At 40.9% G+C, this 22,917-nt stretch overlaps 1 protein-coding gene across 2 annotated transcripts in view; it reads left to right on the forward strand.

The window, feature by feature from the left end:
* Positions 1 to 2,181: 2,181 nt before the first annotated feature.
* Positions 2,182 to 22,917, forward strand: part of MMRN1 (multimerin 1) — an 87,581-nt gene continuing 66,845 nt past the window's right edge. For both annotated transcript variants that reach the window (XM_026672651.2, XM_087962868.1), the window contains exons 1-2: positions 2,182 to 3,084; positions 20,949 to 21,068. In XM_026672651.2, the coding sequence (XP_026528436.2) occupies positions 2,486 to 3,084; positions 20,949 to 21,068 (719 nt within the window). In that variant the 5' untranslated portion in view covers positions 2,182 to 2,485. The remainder of the gene's footprint in view (positions 3,085 to 20,948; positions 21,069 to 22,917) is intronic.

Below are 22,917 nucleotides of genomic sequence, written 5' to 3' on the forward strand. Positions count from 1 at the left end.
GGAGAGAGAGAGAGAGAGAGAGAGAGAGAGAGGGAGAGGGAGAGGGAGAGGGAGAGGGAGAGAGAGAGAGCATGGCTGACAAAACTCCAAAAACAGGTCAAGTAGTTCTGGGGAGGCCAGTCATAAATTAGAACACTTGCTAAGCAATCGGCCATTAAGTGAGGACCACTTGTATTTGGTTTGCCAGTCACTAAACCATGTCCACCCAGTCACGTGACCAGCAAACCACACCCTCAAATTAGGCCATGCCCACAGAAATTTGGGTGGGGGGCATTGAGGATGAGTTTGTAGCACCAAGGGGGCGGTGGACTGAAAAAGTTTGGGAGCCACTGTTCTATATTAATAGACCTTGGAAAGAAATTTGTTGTGTGTTTTCTTGTGACTCCTGTTACCATGATAACAAAGTCCTTCTTGGAATGAGGAAGCTATTTCTCTTGGATATTTTTTCTTCAGTCACTTCCCATCAGTTGACATTAATAGAAAGGTCTTAATGTTTTCTAATAAGACTTAGAAAAAATAAAAAAAATAAAAAAAAAATAAAGCATTTTATGCAGCTAATCCAGTGGTGGGATTCAATTATTTTTACTACCGGTTCTGTGGACGTTGCTTTGTGGGTGTGGCTTTGTGGGCATGGCAGGGAAGGATACTGTAAATACTCCATTCCCTCCCCACTCCTGGGAAAAGGATACTGCAAAATCACATTCCCTCCCCAACCCACTAACCTGCTTTCCCGCTCCATTCTCCTGTGATTAGCTCAGTGGTGGTATTCAGCAGGTTCTGACCAGTTCTGGAGAACTGGTAGTGGAAATTTTGAGTAGTTTGAAGAACCAGCAAATGCCACCTCTGACTGGCCCCGTCCCCATCTATTCTCTGCCTCCCGAGTCCCAGCTGATTGGCTGGGTCTTCTTTTGTTGCCCTGCACAGGAGAATGGGAAAAGGTTAGTTGGGTGGGGAGGGGATGGAGATTTTGCAGTCTCCTTCCCCTGGAGTTGGGTGGGAATGGAGATTTTACAGTATTCTTCCCCTGCCATGCCCACCAAGCCAAGTCCACAGAACCGATAGTGAAAAAAAAAATTGAATCCCTCCACTGGATGTATAGCATCTTGCATCATATATGAACCATCAGTCTCTTGAATAATCTTGCTTGAGCAGATGAAAGAAATGAGACATTTTTAGGATGATAACAAAGGACTTCATGTATCCTTACCCTAAAGAATCAAAGCCTTTTTCAAACAAAAATAGGATGTGCCGTGTAAAATGGATAAAACTAATTTGTGGCACCAACCGTCCCTGATTAAAAGATACATAGATTTGTAGGGATAGAAAATTGAAAGACCCTCAGGCTAAAGGAATCTGGGCTTTAGTTCTTATTTCACTATTTTCTATTATGTACTGCTGTTATGAGGATTACATTGAAGATCATATTGAGCTTTGGAATAACGATACATATAAACATGAACAGGTACAGTATACAGGCAGAACATAATGGCATTGAGAGCAAAACCAGATGGTGATAATATATAGTCCTCGACTTACAACAGTTCATTCAATGATTGTTCAAAGTTAGAGTGGCACTGAAAAAAATGACTTAGGACAGTTTTTCATATTTATGATCATTCAGCATCCTCATGGTGACCTGATCAAAAGTCAGAAACTTGGCAATTAACTCATATCTATGGCAGTTGCAGTGTGTCCTGGGGTCATGTGATCACCTTTTGCAAACTTGTGACCTGCAAAGCCAATGCGGAATCCAGATTCACTTCACTTTGGGGATTGGGTGACCTAGTAATCTAGTAACCTAGTAAGTAATCTAGAACATAACTTCTGACATACAAAGTCAGTGGGGAAGCCAGATTCACTTAAGTTTTTTTGATTGGGTGACCTAGTAATCTAGTGACCATGTAACTAACTTAACAACTGCAATGATTCACTTGACAATTGTGGCACAAGGAAGAATGTAAAATGGGGCAAAACTCGCTTAACAACTGTCTTGCTTAGCAGCATAAATTTTTGGGCTCGATTATATGTCAAGGACTAACTGTAACGAAGAAGTAACTTGAGATTTACTTGCATCATGGAAAGATTATGCAAGTGTGACATTGGACAGGTCTCTGGTGTTCTCTTCAGCTACTCAGTGCGAAAGGGAAGTTACTCAACATCCACACCCATCTGCCTTGAACTGATTTCACTGACAGCGTATTTCCCTGTCTAAATTATGCCATTCCCTCTCCTCCAGCTTCAACAAAGACAATTGGTATAACCTTCCGCTAAGGGATTTTGCCTCTACGGCTCCAAGAGGTTGCAGGTCACAGAGGAACCCGTAGAAACAGGAAACGGAGCTTCCTCAGTCTACTTTCAAATACTCAAAAACCTGTTTCCTTTGTCTCCCGTAAACACAACCTCTCAATCCGGCATTCGGTTCAGATCCACGGTGAAAGCAACGGCACAAAGTGAAAGAGCTTAGACAGACTCTGCTGAGGACAATATGAAAGACATACTGAGGTTCTTGCAAGCCAAGAGAATGTGGGAGATATTTGCAATATTGCTTTTATTAACCTTGGGACGAAGCGGCGCAGAAGTCAATTCCACAGACTCAGCTTTGGTCACGACTTCGGATTCTAGCACGGTGGAAGTCAATCATCCAGGCTTGACTGTTCCTGAAATTCATAGTCTTGGAGGTGTGGAGGCAACATCCTCGATACCAGATTCTTCCAAGGATACCACTTCTGTGCTGGCTATAAAACAGGATGAACGGGACACAAAACATAGCAGTTTTACAACCCAGGAGGAAATTCGAAGTTCCCCAACTCCAGTTACAACACAGCAAGGAGAAAATATCACCTTTAAAACTCCTAGCGGAGAAAAGGACAGGGATGGTAGTGTCCTCACAAATTCCAAGACATCGATCCTGCCTAAGGACGGAGGGAATCCAGCACAGATCCTACCCCGAAAGGGTCGTCTTGAAAAGGAAACACCGAAAAAACCAATTGTGAGCAGAACTTCTAGGCAATCGGGCTATGGCAGCAACAGCCACCAGCAGGCTAAAGATAACAGGAGCCCCAGCTTTGAAACTACCAGGGGAAAGTAAGCAGACACATATTCCCTACATTTTTGTTTCTTTCCTTAGGAAGACTGGTGCGCTTTATAGCATCAGGGGCGGGCTGCTGGGATTTGGCAAGGGTTCAGGAGAGCCCCTAGCTAAGATTCTGTGCAGTTCGGAGAAACCCCCAAATCCCACTCCTGGCTGGCCCCTCCCACCCCACCCCATCCCTCCCAGGAGTCCCCACGTGGCCCGTTTTGGATGCAGGTAATTGCAGGGTGCATGTGAAGGCTCAGGGAGGGTGAAAAATGGGCTTCCTGGAAGTTCTGGAAGGCTGGAAATAAGCCCATTTCCATCTTCCAGAGAGCCTCCGGAGCCCGGGGAAGCCATTTTCACCCTCCCGGAGGCTAGAGGAAAGCCTCTGGAGCCCGGGGAGGACAAAAAATGTCCCCCCCCATGGCCACACCCACCCAGCAACTGGGCAGAGCACCCTTTGCTAAAATTTTTGAAGCCCACCCCTGTGTAGAATTCTTGGTAAAATGTCTTCTGTTCTTCCATAAGAGCAGTAGTCACGAGAGAGATGGCTGATTGACTGAAGCCACCCAACTGAGTCCTAGATAGAAAGGTATAACTCTGTTGAACTAGGCACTGCAGTGAAGACAGGGAAAGCAATTGTGGATAGTTTGGTCACATAGAATTTGAATAGAATAGAGCTGGAAGGGACCCTGGAGGTCTTCTACTCCATCCCTTTGCTCAAGTAGGACACCCAATACCATTTCAGACAAGTGACTGTCTAGTCTCTTCTTAAAAAACCTCCAGGGATGGAGCACCCATGACTTCTGAAGGCAAGCTCTTCCACTGGTTAATAGTTTCTCCTTAATTTCAAGTTGCTTCTCTCCTTGATTAGTTTCCAATCATTATTTCTTGTCCTGCCTTCTGGTGCTTTGGAAAATAATTTACCCCCTCCCTTGTTTGTGGCAGCCCCTCGATTACCGGAATACTGCTATCATGGCAGATAGTTTTGGTTATTTAAATTACACTGATTCTTGAGAAAAAATACAGCAATCTGCATGTAGGATTTCTAGCGTCTTCTGCAATGCAAAATGTCCTGATCATTGATTAAAGTAAAGAGTAATAAATATAAAATATTTATTTTTAACTGTTTTAACAGCCGTTTAGGAAACCATGGCTGCAGATAGTATATTACTGCTTTGTAATTAAAGGTGAGCAACTGCAGTAAGGCATGTCCATTAAGTTATTGCTGTGAAAAAGTGGCTCATGGAGTTTTTGTGTCAATGAGTTGTTGCTTCAATTAAATGTTGGAAGTCTTCCTGATCAGCTTCTTTGCTTCGGTTAGTAAATTCCTTGGCTCTTTGGCCAAGACTTTGGAAGGTTAAATTGAAGGAATGTTGGCTGCTATTTTGGCTCCGGAGGTTATAAGTTTGTCTTTTTGCTGTTAAATGACTATGTGGTCCTGCACTGTAGTTACTAATATTGATTTTATTGCAAGAAAATGTGATTGATGCAATATTGTTTTGAGCCACACAGAGTCAAGAGATGGAAATATATGTGTGTGTGTGTGTGTGTGTATACACACACACACACACACACACACACACAATATAAAGTAAATTATTAAAAATAAACCCGTGAGGCAAAGCAGAAATATGGCTGTATTTTGCTTCATTTTAATGGGCTACATCAAGAAAGCAAAGTGCTCCTTTGAAGATCCATACAGCACTACTAATGACGTTGGCAAAGAGAGAGAGAGAGACAGAGAGGAAGACAGGGAGAAGGAGGGGGAGAGGGGGGAGGGAGGGAAAGAGAGAGAGAGGGAGGGAAAGAGGGAGGGAGGGGGGAAGGGAGGGAGGGAGGGAGAGATCACTCCATTGATTTGGGGCAAGCCATCATTTAATAGAATAGAATAGAATTCTTTATTGGCCAAGTGTGATTGGACACACAAGGAATTTATCTTTGGTGCATATGCTCTCAGTGTACATAAAGAAAAAATAAAATACATTCATCAAGAATCATACGATACAACACTTAGTGATAGTCATAGGTTACTAATAGGCAATCAAATCATACTGGGGACAATAAAACAATATAAATTGTAAAGATACAAGCAACACGGCTATAGTCATAAGTTGGAAGAGATAGGTAATAGGGAGGATGGGAATAGTAATAGTAATACAGTCTTACTAAATAGTTTGACAGCATTATGGGAAATTAGTTGTTTACCAGAGTGATGGCATTCAAGAAAAAAACTGTCCTTGTGTCTAGTTGTTCTGGTGTGCAATGCCCTATAGAATCGTTTTGAGGGTAGAAGTTGAAACAATTTATGTCCAGGATGTAAGGGGTCTGTAGATGTTTTCACAACCCTCTTTTTGACTCGTGCAGTATACAGGTCCTCAATGGAAGGCAGGTTGGTAACAATTGTTTTTTCTGCAGTTCTAATTATCCTCTGAAGTCTGTGTCTGTCTTGTTGGGTTGCAGAGCCAAACAGTTATAGGGGTGCAGATGACAGACTCAATAATTCCTCTGTAGAACTGAATCAGCAGCTTTTTGGGCAGTTTGAGCTTCCTGAGTTGGCACAGAAAGAACATTCTTAGTTGTGCTTTTTCGATGATATTTTTGATGTTAGATGTTAAAATGTTGCAATTAAATTCCAGTATCACAACCAGTTGTTGTCAGGAGTAAACTATATATTCCCTTTGGGAAACCTTCTGCATTTACCTGAAAAACATAAGAACAGATTGAACTGACTCAATAAACATTGATCAACTGTCACCCACTTTCTTTCAAATGTATTGGTCCAATTCTTGATGGATGGTTCCAGATTGGGAAATGCTGCCCCCTTTCAAAATGTCCTTGCCTTAGTTAAACTATACAAACTTTAATATTTCCTAATGCCATGGAGAGAAAGGTGGCTTATTTCCTCATTCTGGTCCCTTCTCCTTTGGCCCATCCTGCTTTCTTTAGTGACCCGCTTTTCAGAAGCGTCTCTTCAGGAAAGAGAGATCAAAAGTCTATGGAGGGTGTGCTGTCCCAGCCAGTCTATGGGAATTGGATAGTTACTTAGGAATTATGAGCTGTCCCCTTAAGGGAATGCATCATGGTAAATGTAGTTAAAGAAATCCTGGGAAATGTAGTTCATGTCACATGGCCACATCTGTAAACCTGATTGGTCACTAGTTTGACCAATGGGTCAGGGGAGTTTCCCTCATTCTTTGTCTGAACTCTCTAACTCATGGCAGCTTCTTTCTATCACTACGAGATGGGTCAGGAGATAACCATCTTTTACTACAAGGCAGATATACAAAGGATTAGTCATTAAAGAAGAACTTCGTCACAAATGTGAGTTATGAGGATACCTGATGAACCAATAAATGTTCTTTGTTATGGACGTCTTGTTGAGTTATCTATCTGCATCTGTACAGTTTATAAATCCACCTCTGTGCAGAAGGCAGAAAAGAGGGAACAGACAAGAGGAATTGGTGGTGACATCTCTTACAGTTTCATAAGGTTAACAAGTCTGTTTGACACCTCAGATAATTGGAAACTTTTCTTCAGATGCATTGCAGGGAGTAGATTGTATTCTGTAGTGATGGCATAGATTCAGTCCAGGCATCGTTTTCTTTGACTAAAATGAAAGCCAGAGGCTGTGGTGCTATAGTTTTTTTTTTTTTTATAGAGAGAGACTAGTATGAGATAGATAAAAACAGAAGCTGCCCAAGGGGTGGGATTCTACAGGTTCGGACCGGTTCAGGAGAACCGGATGTTAAATGTACATCTGGTTTGCTGAACTGGTAGTTGAACAGACTAGCTGACCCCACCCATCCCTCCCCACCCCTCCCAGGAGTCTCCACACGGTCCATTTGCAAGTAAGTGAAGGGTCTGTGTGGAGATTCTGTGAGGGTGAAAACAGGCCTTCCAGAAGTCCTGAAATGGGCCTGTTTCCGGCTTCCGGAGACATTGTTAAGTGAGTTTTCCCCCATTTTACGACCTTTCTTGCTACAGTTGTTAAGTGAATTACCACAGTTCATAAGTTGGTATTATTTATTTATTTATTTATTTATTTATTTATTTATTTGTCAAAAGCTTACAATATAACAGAAACAAGAATAAGCATAAGTTTAAATACAAGAAATAGGAACTGATAATTGGGGACAATAAAACAGGGACGGTAGGCACGATTGTGTGCTTATATACACAATAACCCGGTTGTTAAGTGAATCTGGCTTCTCCATCGACTGTGCTTGTCAGAAGGTCGCCAAAAGGGATCACATGACCATAAGACACAGCAACGGTCCTAAATATCAGGCATCTGAGTTTTGATCACATGATCATGATGAAACAAACAAAAGGTTAAAAAGTTATGGTATTTATGTAGTTATTGACCAAGCACACCTAAATTACATTAAAGTAACCAAAATATCTTTACGTTCCCCAAGGCATGTCACAACTTTTGAGCACCCCTAGTGTTTGGAAATTGAAAGTTGAAACATTGGACATGCCCTAAAGTGTACAAAGATCATGACTGTGAAAAACAGTCATAAGCAGCGGTGGGATTCAGTCAGTTTGCACCACTTTGGGAGAATCGGTTGTTAACTTTCTGAGCAGTTTGGTGAACTGGTTGTTGGAAGAAATCATGAGGGCAGAGAACCGGTTGTTAAATTATTTGAATCCCACCACTGGTCATAAGTCATATTTTTCAGTGCTGTTGTAACTTTGAATGGTCACTAAATGAACTGTTGTAAGTTGAGGACTATGTTGTACTTCCAATTATTCTCACTGGCCTAAAAGCTAGGGATGATAAGGCTGTAGTATGGTGTATTTGGATAGAGCCACACTACAGATGGAAACCTCACCTTATTAATTATAATAAACTTATATATCTGCCTGTGGAACAAAATCAAAATAATATAAATTTTACACACACACACACACACACTCACACAAAACTTTGCAGATCTCATGAAGACTGCAAAGAATCTCTTGGAATAAGTTGTTACACTTCTGTTTCAAGTACTGCACAGTGAAAATCCATTTCACTGCCATATATAATCTGATGTATTAGATTTTGATCCCACCTTTAGAACTTTATAAGTAACTCCAGGTGGTGAACATACACAATACTCCTTCCTCTTCCTATTTTGTCCGCAACAACAAACATGGAAGGTGGGTTTGGCTAAGAAAGAGTGACTCACCCAAAGTCACCCAGCTGGCTTTCATGCCTAAGGTAGGATCACAACATCAATGGCCTAGTTCCCAACTACATGAGAGTAATGCTTTTTCTATAAGACCCTCCCTCCAGCTTCTGAGGAGCTTCATCCTTAGCTGCTACAGCTTATCTGACAAGGACTTGGGTTGGGGCCTTTTCTGTTGCTGTCCCAACTGGTTGGAATACCTTCTTGTAGAAAAACTCTCGAAACACTTTTGATATCAGGTGCGAGGAACGAAAAACAACACAATGAGTAGCTGATCCGAGTGATATGTTTCTTGTTCCTTACTTATAGACAGGAATGTTGCCAGGCTAAAGTACACATTGCATGACTACAAGCAGTGGTAGTATTCTACCAGTTCTGCCTGGTTTTGCCGAGCCGGTAGCAGCGATGAACAGCGGAGACCGAACTGATTCTCTCCACTGCTCTGCTGTTGGGCCCACCCGCCCGCCTGGGCTCTCATATTCACCTTTATCCTCTGCTTTTGACGTGCAGCTGCTTTGCGGGCACAGCAGAGTGCTGTGTGGTAGCTGCTGGAGCGACAGGGAGAGTACAGGCTTGCAGGAGGTGAGTTGGAACGCCTTTGCACCTGCGCAAATGCCTCTGCGCCTGCACAAAGTGTGCATTTGGCATGCCCGCACACAAAGTGTGTGCACGCATGCAAAGCGTACCCACCAAGCCACGCCCACCGAACCAATGGTACAACTTTTTGAATCCCACCACTGACTACAAGGTAAATATTTCAGCTTCTTCTTCCCCAAAAGAGACTCAAGGCTACTCAGCTGTTTCACTCCTCCCCTTAACCCAGTGGCAGATTCTACCACATTTGTACATTTTTGTTTGAACTGTTCATTTTTATAATTTTATGTCTGGTACTTGTTCTCATTGTTATTAATTGCTGTTTTGTTTTTAATGTCTTTATTTTACATTTATTTTTATTATTATAACTGTCAAGAGACTTTATCAGCTGGCAACATACTAAGCATGGGAGCCAAGAAAACAAATCATTGAATAAGTAATATTAAACACAAAGTAATTTTCATGATGAATATTAATACGTTTGGGGAGTTTACCGTATAGTATGCTGCTTCTTGCTGTTTGTAAAAGATATAAATAATTTCCTTCTGGATTTTTAATTTTTGGAATGCAATTGCTTGAACAGTACAGATAACAACTCTGAGCAGAAAATTAAGCTATTTGTTCAGATGGTATTCACAGAGACAATCTGTACAAATTGTAAGAGTGCTAAAACTCTTAGTTTTCTCATCCCCTTCCCGTTGCTTTATCATTCCCATTCAGCCTGAAATAATAGCAATTGGCTACGGGCTAGCATTATATTACAGCCATAAATTTAATAATAGGAACCAGAAGACACTTGACTTTAGTTTACAACTTGGTCTTAAAAATGGTTATGAGCTAGGGACCAAAGAATATAATACTGGAATTTGGAAACCTCAGAGCAATACTGTGCCATTAGTTCAGGGTTTCCTTCCTTCCTTCCTTCCTTCCTTCCTTCCTTCCTTCCTTCCTTCCTTCCTTCCTTCCTTCCTTCCTTCCTTCCTTCCTTCCTTCCTTCCGGAAGATTCTTCTTTGCATTTACCACCTTAGAAAGGAGGCAGTTATATAACCTGCAACTGTTATTCATGAGCTATAAATAAACATGTTAATTGCTGACAACATACACAAGAATTTATTTAAAAAATCAAAAGAACTAAATCTCAGTACAGGTTTTCCCAACCTCCTTCATGCTGTGAAGATTACAGGGTATCAATTTACAGCAATATAGTGGGATTGTTGGAAGAGTGTGGGAAACAGCATCAAAGAATGTAATGCTTTCCTCTCACACAGAATTTCTTTTCCTGTCAAGATGAATTTATTATAAGATTTTTTTCCCCACTGTGATGTACAAATATTTGTCCTCCCAATTGGCAGCTTTGACAAAAAAATCTCCCTGTTTTGAAAAACTGCTCTTCTATCTAGAAATGTGGCCTTAATTTTTCCTTTTTCTTCTGCTTCCTTATTAGTGAAGCTTCCTGAATTCTTGCAATTTTTTACTTATTGTATAAGCCACAAGTTCTTGAGAAACACTCTTGTGTGAAGTGTATATTTTTTCCATACCCAAGTTGGTTGTAAGGTAAGACTGATGATTTTCAGGGTATGCTTGAATCCACTTGTCTATGTGCCACGTAAAATACACCACATCCCACTGATTTGCTTAAATAACACCAGACAGTGAATGCACAGAAGGACATTTGAAAAAACAACTACCAGACAGCCAAGGAAGACATTTAGAAAATTACTTTCTGTAGTTCCTATAAAGCAGCCTTTGAACAAGGAAAGCTTTATAAATACCAATTTTCAGATCAAAGATCTTGTTGGAAGAAATAGCCTTCTGGGTTCAGTTTCAAGTGGGGAGAAAGACACTGGAAACATGAGGGCTGTCTGGAAAGATGGTTTAATGGTGGACAGGATCACATGCCTTGCAGCTCTTGGGTAAAGAAAAAAGGAAGAGATGCTGAGATTCCCTGAGTTTTATACCCTCTCTGGCTTTGAACTTCCTGGGGCACAGGAAGAGTATCCTGATTGGTTGCTATAGAGGTCATAGGTAGCTTTGTAGATTGTCTGTGTGCTAAGTTTGGTTGAAACTTGGTGGGTGATTCAATGAAGGGCAATTCAATGGCAATTGAATAGCCTGAAGGAGGTAGATCTTTGTTATGTGGAATAGACTGGTCCAGGTCTTAATGGCCCAGTAACAAGGGGGTGGGGCTGAGTTTCTGCTTCTCTGAGTTTCTACTTCTCTTTTAGGGGAAATATTTTGCCTTTTTAGTACATCCTAAAATATTTCCTTATTCTAGGAGAGGGGTGGGTTTTCACTTCCAACAATCTGAAGTTCTGCTAACTTGTTTTGCTATGAGTTGAATGTTATAGAGTTGAAAGTAAAAGATGCTTCTTAGATTGCTATCAACCTCTGTGGAGAATGGGAGAGTGGACGTCCATGTATTTTCAGCCATCACCTCCATTCTAACTCCTCTTTTCTGCCACCGTTTGATGCAAATTTTTACAAGGGGCTCCTCTGATTAAATGCTACTTCCAAGAGCCCAGAAGTCTTCTGGCACACAAACAATACAGGTAGTCTTCGACTTACGACCAGATTTGAGCCCTAAATTTTTGTTGGCTAAGTGAGACAGTAGTGGTGTGATTTTGACCCATTTTTGTGGCTTTCCTTGCCACGGCTGTTAAGTGAATCGCTGCAGTTGTTAAGTTAGTAAGATGGTTGCTAGGTGAATCTGGTTTCCCCATCGACTTTGCTTGTCAGAAGGTCACAAAATGGGATCCCATAGACCCTGGGACATTGCAACCGTCATAAATTATAGATGAATTATTGAGTCTGTCATCTGCACCTCTATAACTGGTTTGGTTCTGCAACCCAACAGGACAGACACAGACTTCAGAGGATAATTAGGACTGCAGAAAAAACAATTACTACCAACCTGCCTTCCATCAAGGACTTGCATCCTGCATGAGTCAAAAAAGAGGGCTGTGAAAATATCTACAGACCCCTCACATCCCGGACATAAACTGTTTCAACTCCTACCCTCAAAATGACGCTATAGACTTCCACACCAGAACAACTAGACACAAGGACATTTTTCTCCCAAACGCCATCACTCTGCTAAACAAATAATTCCCTCAACACTGTCTAACAATTTACAAAGTCTGTTACTATTACTGTTAATCTTCTCATCACTCCTTATCACCCATCCCCTCCCACTTGTGACTGTAGGACTGTAACTTTGTCACTTGTATCCTTACGATTTATATTGATTGTTTCCTAGTATGATTTGATTGCTTATTGTATCCTATGACTATTACTAAGTGTTGTATCTTATGATACTTGACTCTTGACAAATTTATCTTTTCTTTTATGTATACTGAAAGCATTTGCACCAAGGCAAATTCCTTGTGTGTCCAATCACACTTGACCAATAAATAATTCTATTCTATTCTAAAAATACGAGTCAGTTGCCAAATAACTGATTTTTTTTCAGGTGACCATGAGGATGCTGTAATGGTCATAAGTTTGAAAAACAATTGTAAGTCACTCTTTTCAGTGCTGTGATAACTTTGAACAGTCACTAAATGAACTGTTGTAAGTTGAGGACATGCACACACACACATCACAAGATAAAAACAAAGGTGCTACGTGCATTGTATTCTGATGGCTGCTATCTTCATTTTTTTTTAAAACCATACCTTGTGGACAACCCTGCTTGGTTAATAGTTGTATAAGAGAATTAAGAAATGCTAGTCAGCTCCCATTACTTGTCCCAGCTTCGGCCAACCTAGCAGTTCGAAAGCATGTAAAAATGCAAGTAGAAAAATAGGGACCACTTTGGTGGGAAGGTAACAGTGTTCTGTGCGCCTTCGGTGTTTAGTCATGCCAGCCACATGACCCCAGAGACATCTTCGGACAATGCTGGCTCTTCAGCTTTGTAACGGAAATGAACACTGCCAGAAATGACTAGTATGTATATGTGAGGGGAACCTTTAACTTTACCTTTTATTGGCAATATATGTAGGTCAGCAGTTAAATTGGGATTGAAGAAGAATTTACTGGCTTTTAGAAAAATGATTAAAGTTTGTTTGAGCTGTGGTGATGCAGTGGTTAGAATGCAGTACTGCAGGTGAGTTCTGCTGACTGCCAGCTGTCAATAGTTTGGCAGTTTGATTATCACTGGCTCAAGGTTGACTCGGCCTTCCATCCTTCCGAGGTGGGTAAAATGAGGACCCAGATTGTTGGGGAAACAATAGGCTGACTCTGTAAACTGCTTAGAGAGGGCTGGAAAGACTGTGAAGCAGCATATAAGTGTTATTGCTATTCCCACCCACCCCCCAAGCAGGCCTTAGCCACAGAGGTAGTCTGCCTGTTTGAACTGACATTTGTTTGTTGTCCTTCGCATATTGTATGTAACTTATTTGTATTTTATGACCGCTTGAAATCGTATTTTTATAGAACAGAACGTGCAAACGACTCATAGTTAAGTTACAGTTGGAGCAGCACTATAAACCCCATAAATGAAGTAATAAATAAATATTTCATGAGGTCAAACAAGCAAGCAGGTGGAAAAGTACAGCCTGGACAGAAGCATCAGGTCATTCCCTGTCCAAAGATTACCGAAGTTCCATGTGACAAAGGAAGAAGTGATGATAGACAAGTACCTGCCTGAAATGTGTAGTACATAATGTCAGGGCCTCAATTCCGGAAGAAAACAGACATTATTTTCCCTGATTAGTCATGCCGCATAGCATTTTAGGACTGTTTTTGAGAAGAAAAGCATGGCCTTGGATTGTGCGAAATTGGCCAATCATGAAAATCCATATTTTTTTTAGCCTTTAATCTGCTTTATACAAGATCATTCATCCACAGGAGGCATTAGCTATCTCTAGATTAAAATCTCCAAATGGATGACTATACAGGCAGCCATCGACTTATAATAGTTCATTTAATGACGGTTCAAAGTTAGAACGGCCCTGAAAAAAGTGATTTATGACTGTTTTTCACACTTACAACCTTTGTAGCAGCCCCATGACCATTGATCAAAATTCAGTCAGCTTGGCAACTGACTCATACTTATGACAGTTGCTGTGTCCCAAGGTCAACCATTTGCAACCTTTCGACAAGCAAAATCAATGAGGAAGCCAGGTTCACTTAAAAACCATGTTACTAACTTATCAACTGCAGTGATTCACTTAATAAAGGTGGTCAAAAAGGTCATTAAATGGGGGCAACACTCATTTAACAACAGAAATTTTGGGCTCAGTTCTACCTATGGGGTGGCAATAGTGCACTTGTCTTTCTTTAACTTAAGACCATGCTGTCTGAAACAATCGAGGACTCCTCTGACTCTTTGCAGTAACTGAGGCTTGTCAGGGGCAGATATTAAAATGTCATCAAAATACGGAATTATGCCCGGTAATCCTTGAAGAAGTCGTTCCATCAAGGATTGGAAAATTCCTGGGGCTACACTTATGCCAAATTGGAGGCACCTACATTTGAAAGCGCCCCTGTGCGTTACAATAGTTTGTAGTTCAGCAGCTGTGTCATCTACAGGGAACTGTTGATAGGCCTGTGACATGTCTAATTTAGCGAAAATGGTTTCTGGCTCAAAAGAATGTAGTAGGTGCTGGATAACAGGGACTGGATAGGCACTGGTTTATAAATATTTGTTCAATGACGTCTTGTAATCCGCGCAGATTCTTACGCTCCCATCTTTCTTCAGGGGTGTCACTATTGGGGTTTCCCATTTTGCAAAGTCCACAGGCTCTAATACACCTTGTTTAATTAATTTGTCAAGCTCCATGTCTAATTTGGGGCAGATTGCAAAAGGTACCCTTCGAGGCTTTAAATGGATTGGTACTGCCTGAGGGTCCAAGTTGAAAGATATTGGGGTTCCTGAATAACAGCCCAGCCTCTCTCTGAACACATCAGCATAGTCATTAAACAAGGTGTCCACTTCAGCATTTGTAATAGAGTGGATTCCGCTTATATGGAGGCCAAGGGCAGGGAACCAGTCTAACCCCAACAGACTAGGGAGGGCACCATCCACTACCACTAAAGGCAAGTGACCTTTAAAATTTTGAAATTGTACAAAAAACTTGCCTTTTCCAATGACTGGGATGGTTCTGCTTTGGTAGTCACATAGGGTTAACTGGCAGCCGTGAAGCTTCTTCTTAGCCATTCTGGGAAGTAGTTGTTTCAAGGTGCTCCATGAGATGATGGACAGTGCCGAGCCTGTGTCAACCTCCATCCTGCAAGGTTTCCCTTCTATAGAAACAAAAACACTAATTTTGTTAGAGACTTTGTTAGTCAGCTTGGCTTGATAGCAGGTAAAACAGTCTTCAACTTGTTTTTGGAAATGTTGGGTTGTCTGAGGCTTTTGGGCAAAAGTCTTTCCTGCTTGACAGATCGTGGCTAAATGACCCTTCCTTTGGCATTTTAGACAAATGGCATTCCTGAACTTGCAGGATGCCCTGAGGTGGTTTCCCCCACAGCTTAGACAAATGGGCTGATGCCGTGGAGGTAGATTGGGGTTTGGCCTTTTTTCCCCTTGACTGGTTTTTTGCTGCCTGAGGTGATTTACATCATTAGCCTCTTCATAGCCTTCTTCTGAGGAGGCTTCATCGTAATGGATGGCTGAGCTGCCCTGGCTAATTGGATTTCCCTGAATTTCTGCTGCTGAAAGTGCTGATAGTTCAGCAGCTTGAGACTCTTCAATTGCTAATTTAAGGGTTAAATCCCCTTTAGCCAATAGATGCCTTTGTAGCCTTAAATCCCTGACTCCACAAACTAGTTGGTCTAATAACATGTCTTCCAGATAGTCTCTAAACCCACAATGCAAGGCAGCTGTTCGTAGGGCAGCCATGTACCCCCTAATAGTCTCTCCCTCAGCCTGAATCTGTCTCCTAAAAGCATGACGCCTGGCAATTTGGGATGGCTTAGGGGAATAGTGGTTGGAAAGAATTTCCTGCAATTCTTCCCATGGAACAGTCTTAATTGAACATGGAGCCAGTAATGCTGTAGCAGTGTCAAACACTGTGGCTCCGCAAAAACTTAAAAAGTAGGACTTTTTCCTATGGTTGGAAATGTCAGCAAGGTCTATGGCATCTAGGAAACAGTCAAATCGTTTTCTGTAGGACTCCCATGTTTCTGCTGTCGGTTTGAAAGGCGGGAATGCAGGGTTCGAAGTCATCTCGACTCAGCGGTGCCGGATCTTTCGAGGAAAGTTTAAATTCGCGCTTGCAAATAGTGACAGTAGCTCTTAAAGTGACATTCAGCTCGGTAGTGACTTCGGCTCTTTTTGTAGTGACTTCGCTCAGCGATTCTTTGCCCGGTTGCCTCTTATAGGTATCCCGTCCTCATCGCCAGTGTTGTGGAGCGGCGGAATAACCTGAGGCAAACATGGAGCGAACTTCAGCTTTTACTTTATTGTAGCAATAAAGGGTTGCCGCGGCTGCTGCGCTAACAAGGCAGCCAGCCAGCAGACAACAGCTGATGCCGTTTGACAGCTCCCTTTTATAGCCGGCTGTCGAACGGCATCAGCCAATAGGAACGGTCCGTGTTCCCGCTGGAAACACAGACCGGAGTGAAGACTTCAGCTCAGTCTTTTCCGAACGCCACACAATGTGACATAAAGCAATTCTTAAGTGAAGTTTCCAGACTGTATAGGACGTTGGAGCTCAGGAAAGAAGAACAGAAATACTTTTTTATTTTATTTATTTATTTATTTATTTTATTTGTATTTATTTATTTGTTTATGTATTTATTTATTTATTTATACAACCTACTGTATACTACATGTATTCCTCAGAAACTGGTTGAGAGATATTGGGAGTAAAATCCACATATTTGGACGGTGCCTGGTTTGGGGATACCCCTCCCTCCCTCCCTCCCTCCCTCCCTCCCTCCCTTCCTCCCTCCTTCCTTCCTTCCTTCCTTCCTTCCTTCCTTCCTTCCTTCCTTCCTTCCTTTCTTCCCGCCTGCCTGCCTGCCTGCCTTCCCTCCCTTCCTCCTTCCTTCCTTTCCTTCCTCTTTCCTTCTTTCCTTCCTTTCAGCCTGCCTTCCCTCCTTCCCTCCCTCCCTCCCTCCTTCCCTTCCCTTCAAAACCAAATGGGCTTCTTTGGCATTAAATTAAAAAATGTCTCCAAGCTCTTGGGGCCTATATTTTATTTCACAATGATACTGGAGGAACAGGCTAATGAACAAAGAATGCATAGTAAGGAATCTTACTATGGTAGTTGCCAGAAGAGTGTAGGCAGGAACTTGGGTAATGGGACTTCAACTATGACCTCTAAATTTTCAGTAATGAGGTCAGAAATGGGCCCGATGGAAAGGAACGGAATCTTTCTCCCTGGTATCTTGGTAACCAGGCAACCATTATGCTAAGCACATGCATCATTTGGACATGTGGCCTTAGGGACTAGAAGAATGTACATCCTGGTGTTCCTATATTAGCTTTGTGGCCTGTTCTATATATACATACTGTACATACAGCAAAACTCATCAGTTACATCCTAGAAGTTCATACGTTTTCACCCCTTTAAATGGTCTTTTAATTTTTCAGCTGCTGCTTAATGATCTTTATCATACCGCTGAGGTGAAGTTTTAGAGTTCTGGTATGCGTGGAATGAATTAGATTTCAACAAAAAGTTTCATTTTAAATCTATTTCTGCAAATCTTCCAGAACCGATTGTAAAAGCAATGCCTGGATGACACGATACACTCCTACAATTGCGTTACCTTAATCAAAGGGTTGTGATTAAAGTGGCATTGCGTTATCATTTCTGGTGGCAGGGCCCAAGGAATAATTCATGGTGGCCGAACGTTTTTAAAAAGAAATGTTGAATTTTATGTAACACTCTTTAAATTATTAATTGCCATCTGGTATTATTGTCCATTGCCCCCAGGATACATAAAAGGTTGAGACATTGGAATTTAATTTCCTTTCTGTTGTTTGCTGCGCAGTGGAAAACAATTGATTTATCAATCAATTATATTAAGGGATGGGGGAAATAACACTGACCGCAAAAGGGACAGAATACCCAATATCTCCAAGCTTGAGATTTTGGGCTTGGACAACCTTGAACTTCGCCACCTATGGTTAGACTTAAGCATAGCACACAAAATTATCTGCCAAAATGTCCTACCAGTCAATGACTATTTCAGGTTCAACTGCAACAATACAAACAATACAAGAGCACACAACAGATACAAACTCAATGTAAACAGCTCCAAACTTGATTGCAGAAAGTACGACTTCAGCAACAGAGTGGTCAATGCCTGGAATGCACTACCTGACTCTGTTATTACATCCTCTAACCTGCCCCAAACTTTAACCTTAAACTATCCACTATTGACCTTACCCCATTCCTAAGAGGTCCGTAAGGGGCGTGCATAAGTGCACCATCGTGCCTACTGTTCCTGTCCTATTGTCCCCATTTATTCGTACCTATTTTCTGGATTCTTACTCATCTTTATACTTAAACCTATTATCTTGTAAGCGATTGACAAATCAAATAAATAAATAAATAAATAAATAAATAAATAAATAAATAAATAAAATAAACATTGGGCAAAAAGTCATGAAGAAACTTTTTTAAAAAAATTCGCATTTGGCCTTCTGAATAGATTAGAGATCGATCTTCCTTAGAACTTTCTAGATCAGCATTTCTCAAACATTTTGGTGTCAGGATTCCTTTACATTGTTAAAAATGACTGAGGAGCCCAAAGGGAAGATTTCTATCACCTATAACAGAATAGTTCATTTAGTGACTGTTCAAAGTTACAACCTCACTGAAAAAAGTGACTTATGACCATTTTTCACACTTAGGACCATTGCAGCAGCTCCATGGTCAAGTGATCAAAATGTCAGACAGTTGGCCACTGACTAACATGTATGACGGTTGCAGGGTCCCAGGATCATGGGATACCTTTTGTGACTTTCTGGCAAGCAAAGTCAATGGGGAAACCAGATTTACTTAACAACTGTGTTCCTAATTTAACAACTGCAGGGAATCATGTAACAATTGGGGCAAGAAATGCCATAAAAAGGGGCAAAATTCACTTAGCAAAATGTCTGGTTTTGCAACATACATTTTAGGCTCAATTATGGCCGTAAGTTGAAGATTGCCCATATTAGCAATTCAAACTGAGAAATGTTTATGGATTTGATTTGAAAAAGCCTTTTTCGATCTTGGATCCTCTACCAGAGGCATGGAAGTTTGAGGGTTCTGCAAAGTGGTGGGATTCAAATTTTTTTACTACTGGTTCTGTGGGCGTGACTTGGTGGGCATGGCAGGGGAAGGATACTGTAAAATTCCCATTCCCTCCCCACCCCACTAACCTGCTTTCCAGCTTCGTTCTCCTGGGCAGGGCAACCAAAGAAGACCCAGATAATCAGCTGGGACTCAATGGGAGGCAGAGAAGAGAAGGGGGCAGGGCCAGTCAGAGGTGGTATTTGCCAGTTCTCCGAACTACTCAAAATGTCCACTACCGGTTCTCCAGAACTGGTCAGAACCTGCTGAATACCACCTCTCCTTTGATTGTTTGTGCGGCCCGGTTTCTGGCATGCCACGGCCCAATGCTGGTCCATGGACCAGGGTTTGGGGAACTCTGATGTAGCCCATACACTGTGCCAATAGTCTGGTACATGATGCCAGCTACACACACACATACAAGTATATAAGTACTTTCTAAAGTATGCATCTTTTTAAAAGATCTATGCATTTTTTCCCGCTTGATTGATCATTACTGCCCCTATTAGCAATTCAAACCCTTTGGCCTATTACTATGCATAATGTATGGCCATCCTTGGCAAATCAAGATTATATCAAAAGGATGCTATTTATCCAGTGACGCCATCTCACAAATATCCTTGTGTATTTACATTCCGATTTAAAGAATTTCTATTTTGACATCATCACACTCATTCTTCCTCATTCTTCTCCATGAAGCCATGGAGTATCAGGTATCAGCACATGGCTAAGTCACATGGTCTTCCAAGATAAGCAAGGTCATGGCAGCTACATAGCTGAGTGGCAGGCTCTGCCAGGACCCTAAACTAGACTAGGGTCCTGGCATAGCCTTAGGTTAGACTAGAATATTGAATAAATTCCAAAAAATGTTTGCTTTGTTGCCAAGAAACATAAATGGCTATGTTCATGGAATTTGAATATTAGTTTGAAATTAGTCAAACTAATTTGAATAACTAATTTGACTATTTTTTACTAAGGGTCTTTGTATAAGTTATGATGTATAAATTAAGAAGGACAGGTTACAAATACTAGGACTTAGAAACTGGGCAATACAAGAAAAACTTTACAGAAAGACCCGCACAATTATCTTAGTCTATCTCTTTGCTAGCCGATGAAAAGTCTTGGAAATGTGCCTTGGGAAAGGTTGCCATCTGCTGATCAATATTGTGAATTCATGAAACATAAACTGAATCACATTTGCAGCCTTAAATATCTAAGTTTTATTTATCACATACCTGGTCCTCTTCATTCAAGAAAATTGCTGAAGTTCTAAACTCGATTTTGATGTCATTCATGGACTGGAGGAAAGAAACAGTTTAAGGTTAATCCAGACAAAATGGAGTGCTTGTATTTTAAATGGTACTTTACTTTCTTGGTGACTCTAATAATTCTTTGGATATACTCCTAAACTCAGTTAGCTGTCTCAGTGTCTGTCAGCCTTGGAAGTCATATTTTACTTGGAAGCTTCGAGGCTGCCACATCTAGTGCCTGGGAATTTGGGAGGGGGGATTTCATAGAGAGGTAGAAGATTAGACTCAACAACATTCTTTCTCAGAGAGTCAAAGATTAATTTGGATTAATTCTGAACTGAAGAAACTTCTTGGATGAGAAGTGAAATATCTTCAAAGAAAAACCAGAAAGTCCAGTTGCCTTTTGAAAAAGCACCTTTGGGACAACCAAGACCTGGATGACTGAGAATCTCCATAGACATATATTCTATGGATAGTAATCTAATACAATGGATCCAAATTTTGCTATGTGCATCATCCTATCTCTTAACATAGTGGTTTTTTTCCAGATGCCCATCAGAATTTTTATTTATGTTATCAGGTGTATAATAAGTCCTTCTATTTCTCCTTCTATTTGCTTAGGAACTGGTGTGCCTATGTTCACACAAGGCTCCAGCCCACTATTGTGGTTGACAATGTACAAAGCTACAGCTCTGGGAGAGCCAAGCAATGCACTTGGATTACGGGATCCTGTGGAACTAGGTGAGTAATGATATTTATATCACTGAGATGCTTTTTAAATGATGGTCAGCTACATTAATGAAGACTGTGAAAACTGCTTAGAAATATTCAACCCTCTTAGGCCAATCTAACTTGGCAACTTTAAGACTTGGCAACCTCAAACTTGGCAACTTTAAGACTTGTGGACTTCAACTCCCAGAGCTCTGAGAGTTGAAGTCCACAAGTCTTAAAGTTGCCAAGTTTTGTTCTGACCCAAACCTTGTTCCAAGGAAACAAATACGAAACAGAGGTAACAGAAAAACCTTTTAATTATTCTTTACAAATTCTGTTCCTTCATGGTTAAAAGGCTGTTTCAAACTAATTATCTCTGATAAGAACGAGCCTTGCCAAGGTTGTGCAAGGCTGCCAAGAAAGTTACTAAGAAATATTTCAAACACAAAGAGACTCCAAACACCAACTAAGATATTCCGAATGTCCACAAGTGCAAAAAATTATTTGAGTGCAAAAAAATTCTTTGCTTCCTGCAAAGAACTCCGGTTTCTCAGCTGGCTTTTATCTCTTAAGGGAGGGGCCATTACCTTGCAGCCTTACTCCTGAGTCGCCCATGCTGCTGCAGCTGCTCTTTCCTTCGAGCAGCCTTGTGCACACGTGCACTGGGCGCAGGCTCCTCGGGGACCTCTTCATCACTGCTGCCAGCCTCCACAGTCTCCGAAGGCAGCATTTCACTCCCTGATGGTCCTGGCCCCATCCCTGCATCACACGCAGGCCCCTCATCTGAGTTCTTGCTCTTCGAGGCCTCAGCCATCGGCCCCTGCTGCCAACGAACCACAACAAGTTTGGAGACTTCTACTATAGGAAGAGAGTTCTTAAAATACACAGAATACTCCATCCAAGGGTGGGATAAAGGAAAATAATATTAAATCCAAGGGTGGGATAAAGGAAAATAATATTAAATGACATTTCTGCTAAAGATTTTGGAAAAATAAAAGTTTTCTTAATGGTGGAAAACAGAATACAGTTACATATCAACCTTCCATCTACTTTGGTCTAGTAATTGGCAAAAACCTTCCAGAATTCTAGATAAGAAGGTAATTTTTAATGCTAGCTGGAGATTTTGAGGGTTGAACTTTGGACTTTTTGCATGAAAGATACATGATTTTTCTTGTTCTTATACAAAAAAAAAAAAAAAAAAAAAAAACCCCAGTACAATATCTTCAAATTATTAGTGTATAACTTGCTTTGACTAACTCAAAACAAGTTTTATTTTTCCAAGATATGTGCCATTGGATTCTAATAATTAACTTAATTTCACAAGATGAACATATTCTCAAAACATATAATAATTATGCTACAGTCATTTTCATAAACACTTGCTCTGTCAAATAATGGATTAATTGTTCAACTCATACATATCTCCCTTAAAATGTTCATTACTCCCTTGAAATGTTCTGGCTGGATAATATGTACTAAACTTTCAGTTTTCCTTTTTAAGTTTCCTATGCTTTTGTATGGATGTTTGTATGTGTTTGTGTGTTGGAATTGCAGAAGAACAGCAAGGAGGAATGCACCCTTTTTTCTATAAGCGTGCCTTTTCATTTTAGGTGTTAAAGGCTACAAACCAGTAGCTGATGGATTACTCTTCCTTCTTTTGCTTTTGCTTTTTGGAACACAAAAACTTCATAGCTTGATATAAATGCTGAATAGAATAGAATAGAATAGAATAGAATAGAATAGAATAGAATAGAATAGAATATTCTTTATTGGCCAAGTGAGATTGGGCAACCAAGGAATTTGTCTTGGGTGCATAAGCTCTCAATATACATACAAACAACAAAATAATATAGTCATAAAATATCAGTAGGAGAAGATA

This window comes from Notechis scutatus, chromosome 4 (genome assembly GCF_049901735.1).
Source record: "Notechis scutatus isolate UNSWTSFEM ecotype Mainland chromosome 4, rNotScu1.2, whole genome shotgun sequence".
In the NCBI taxonomy this organism is placed as follows: Eukaryota; Metazoa; Chordata; class Lepidosauria; order Squamata; family Elapidae; genus Notechis; species Notechis scutatus.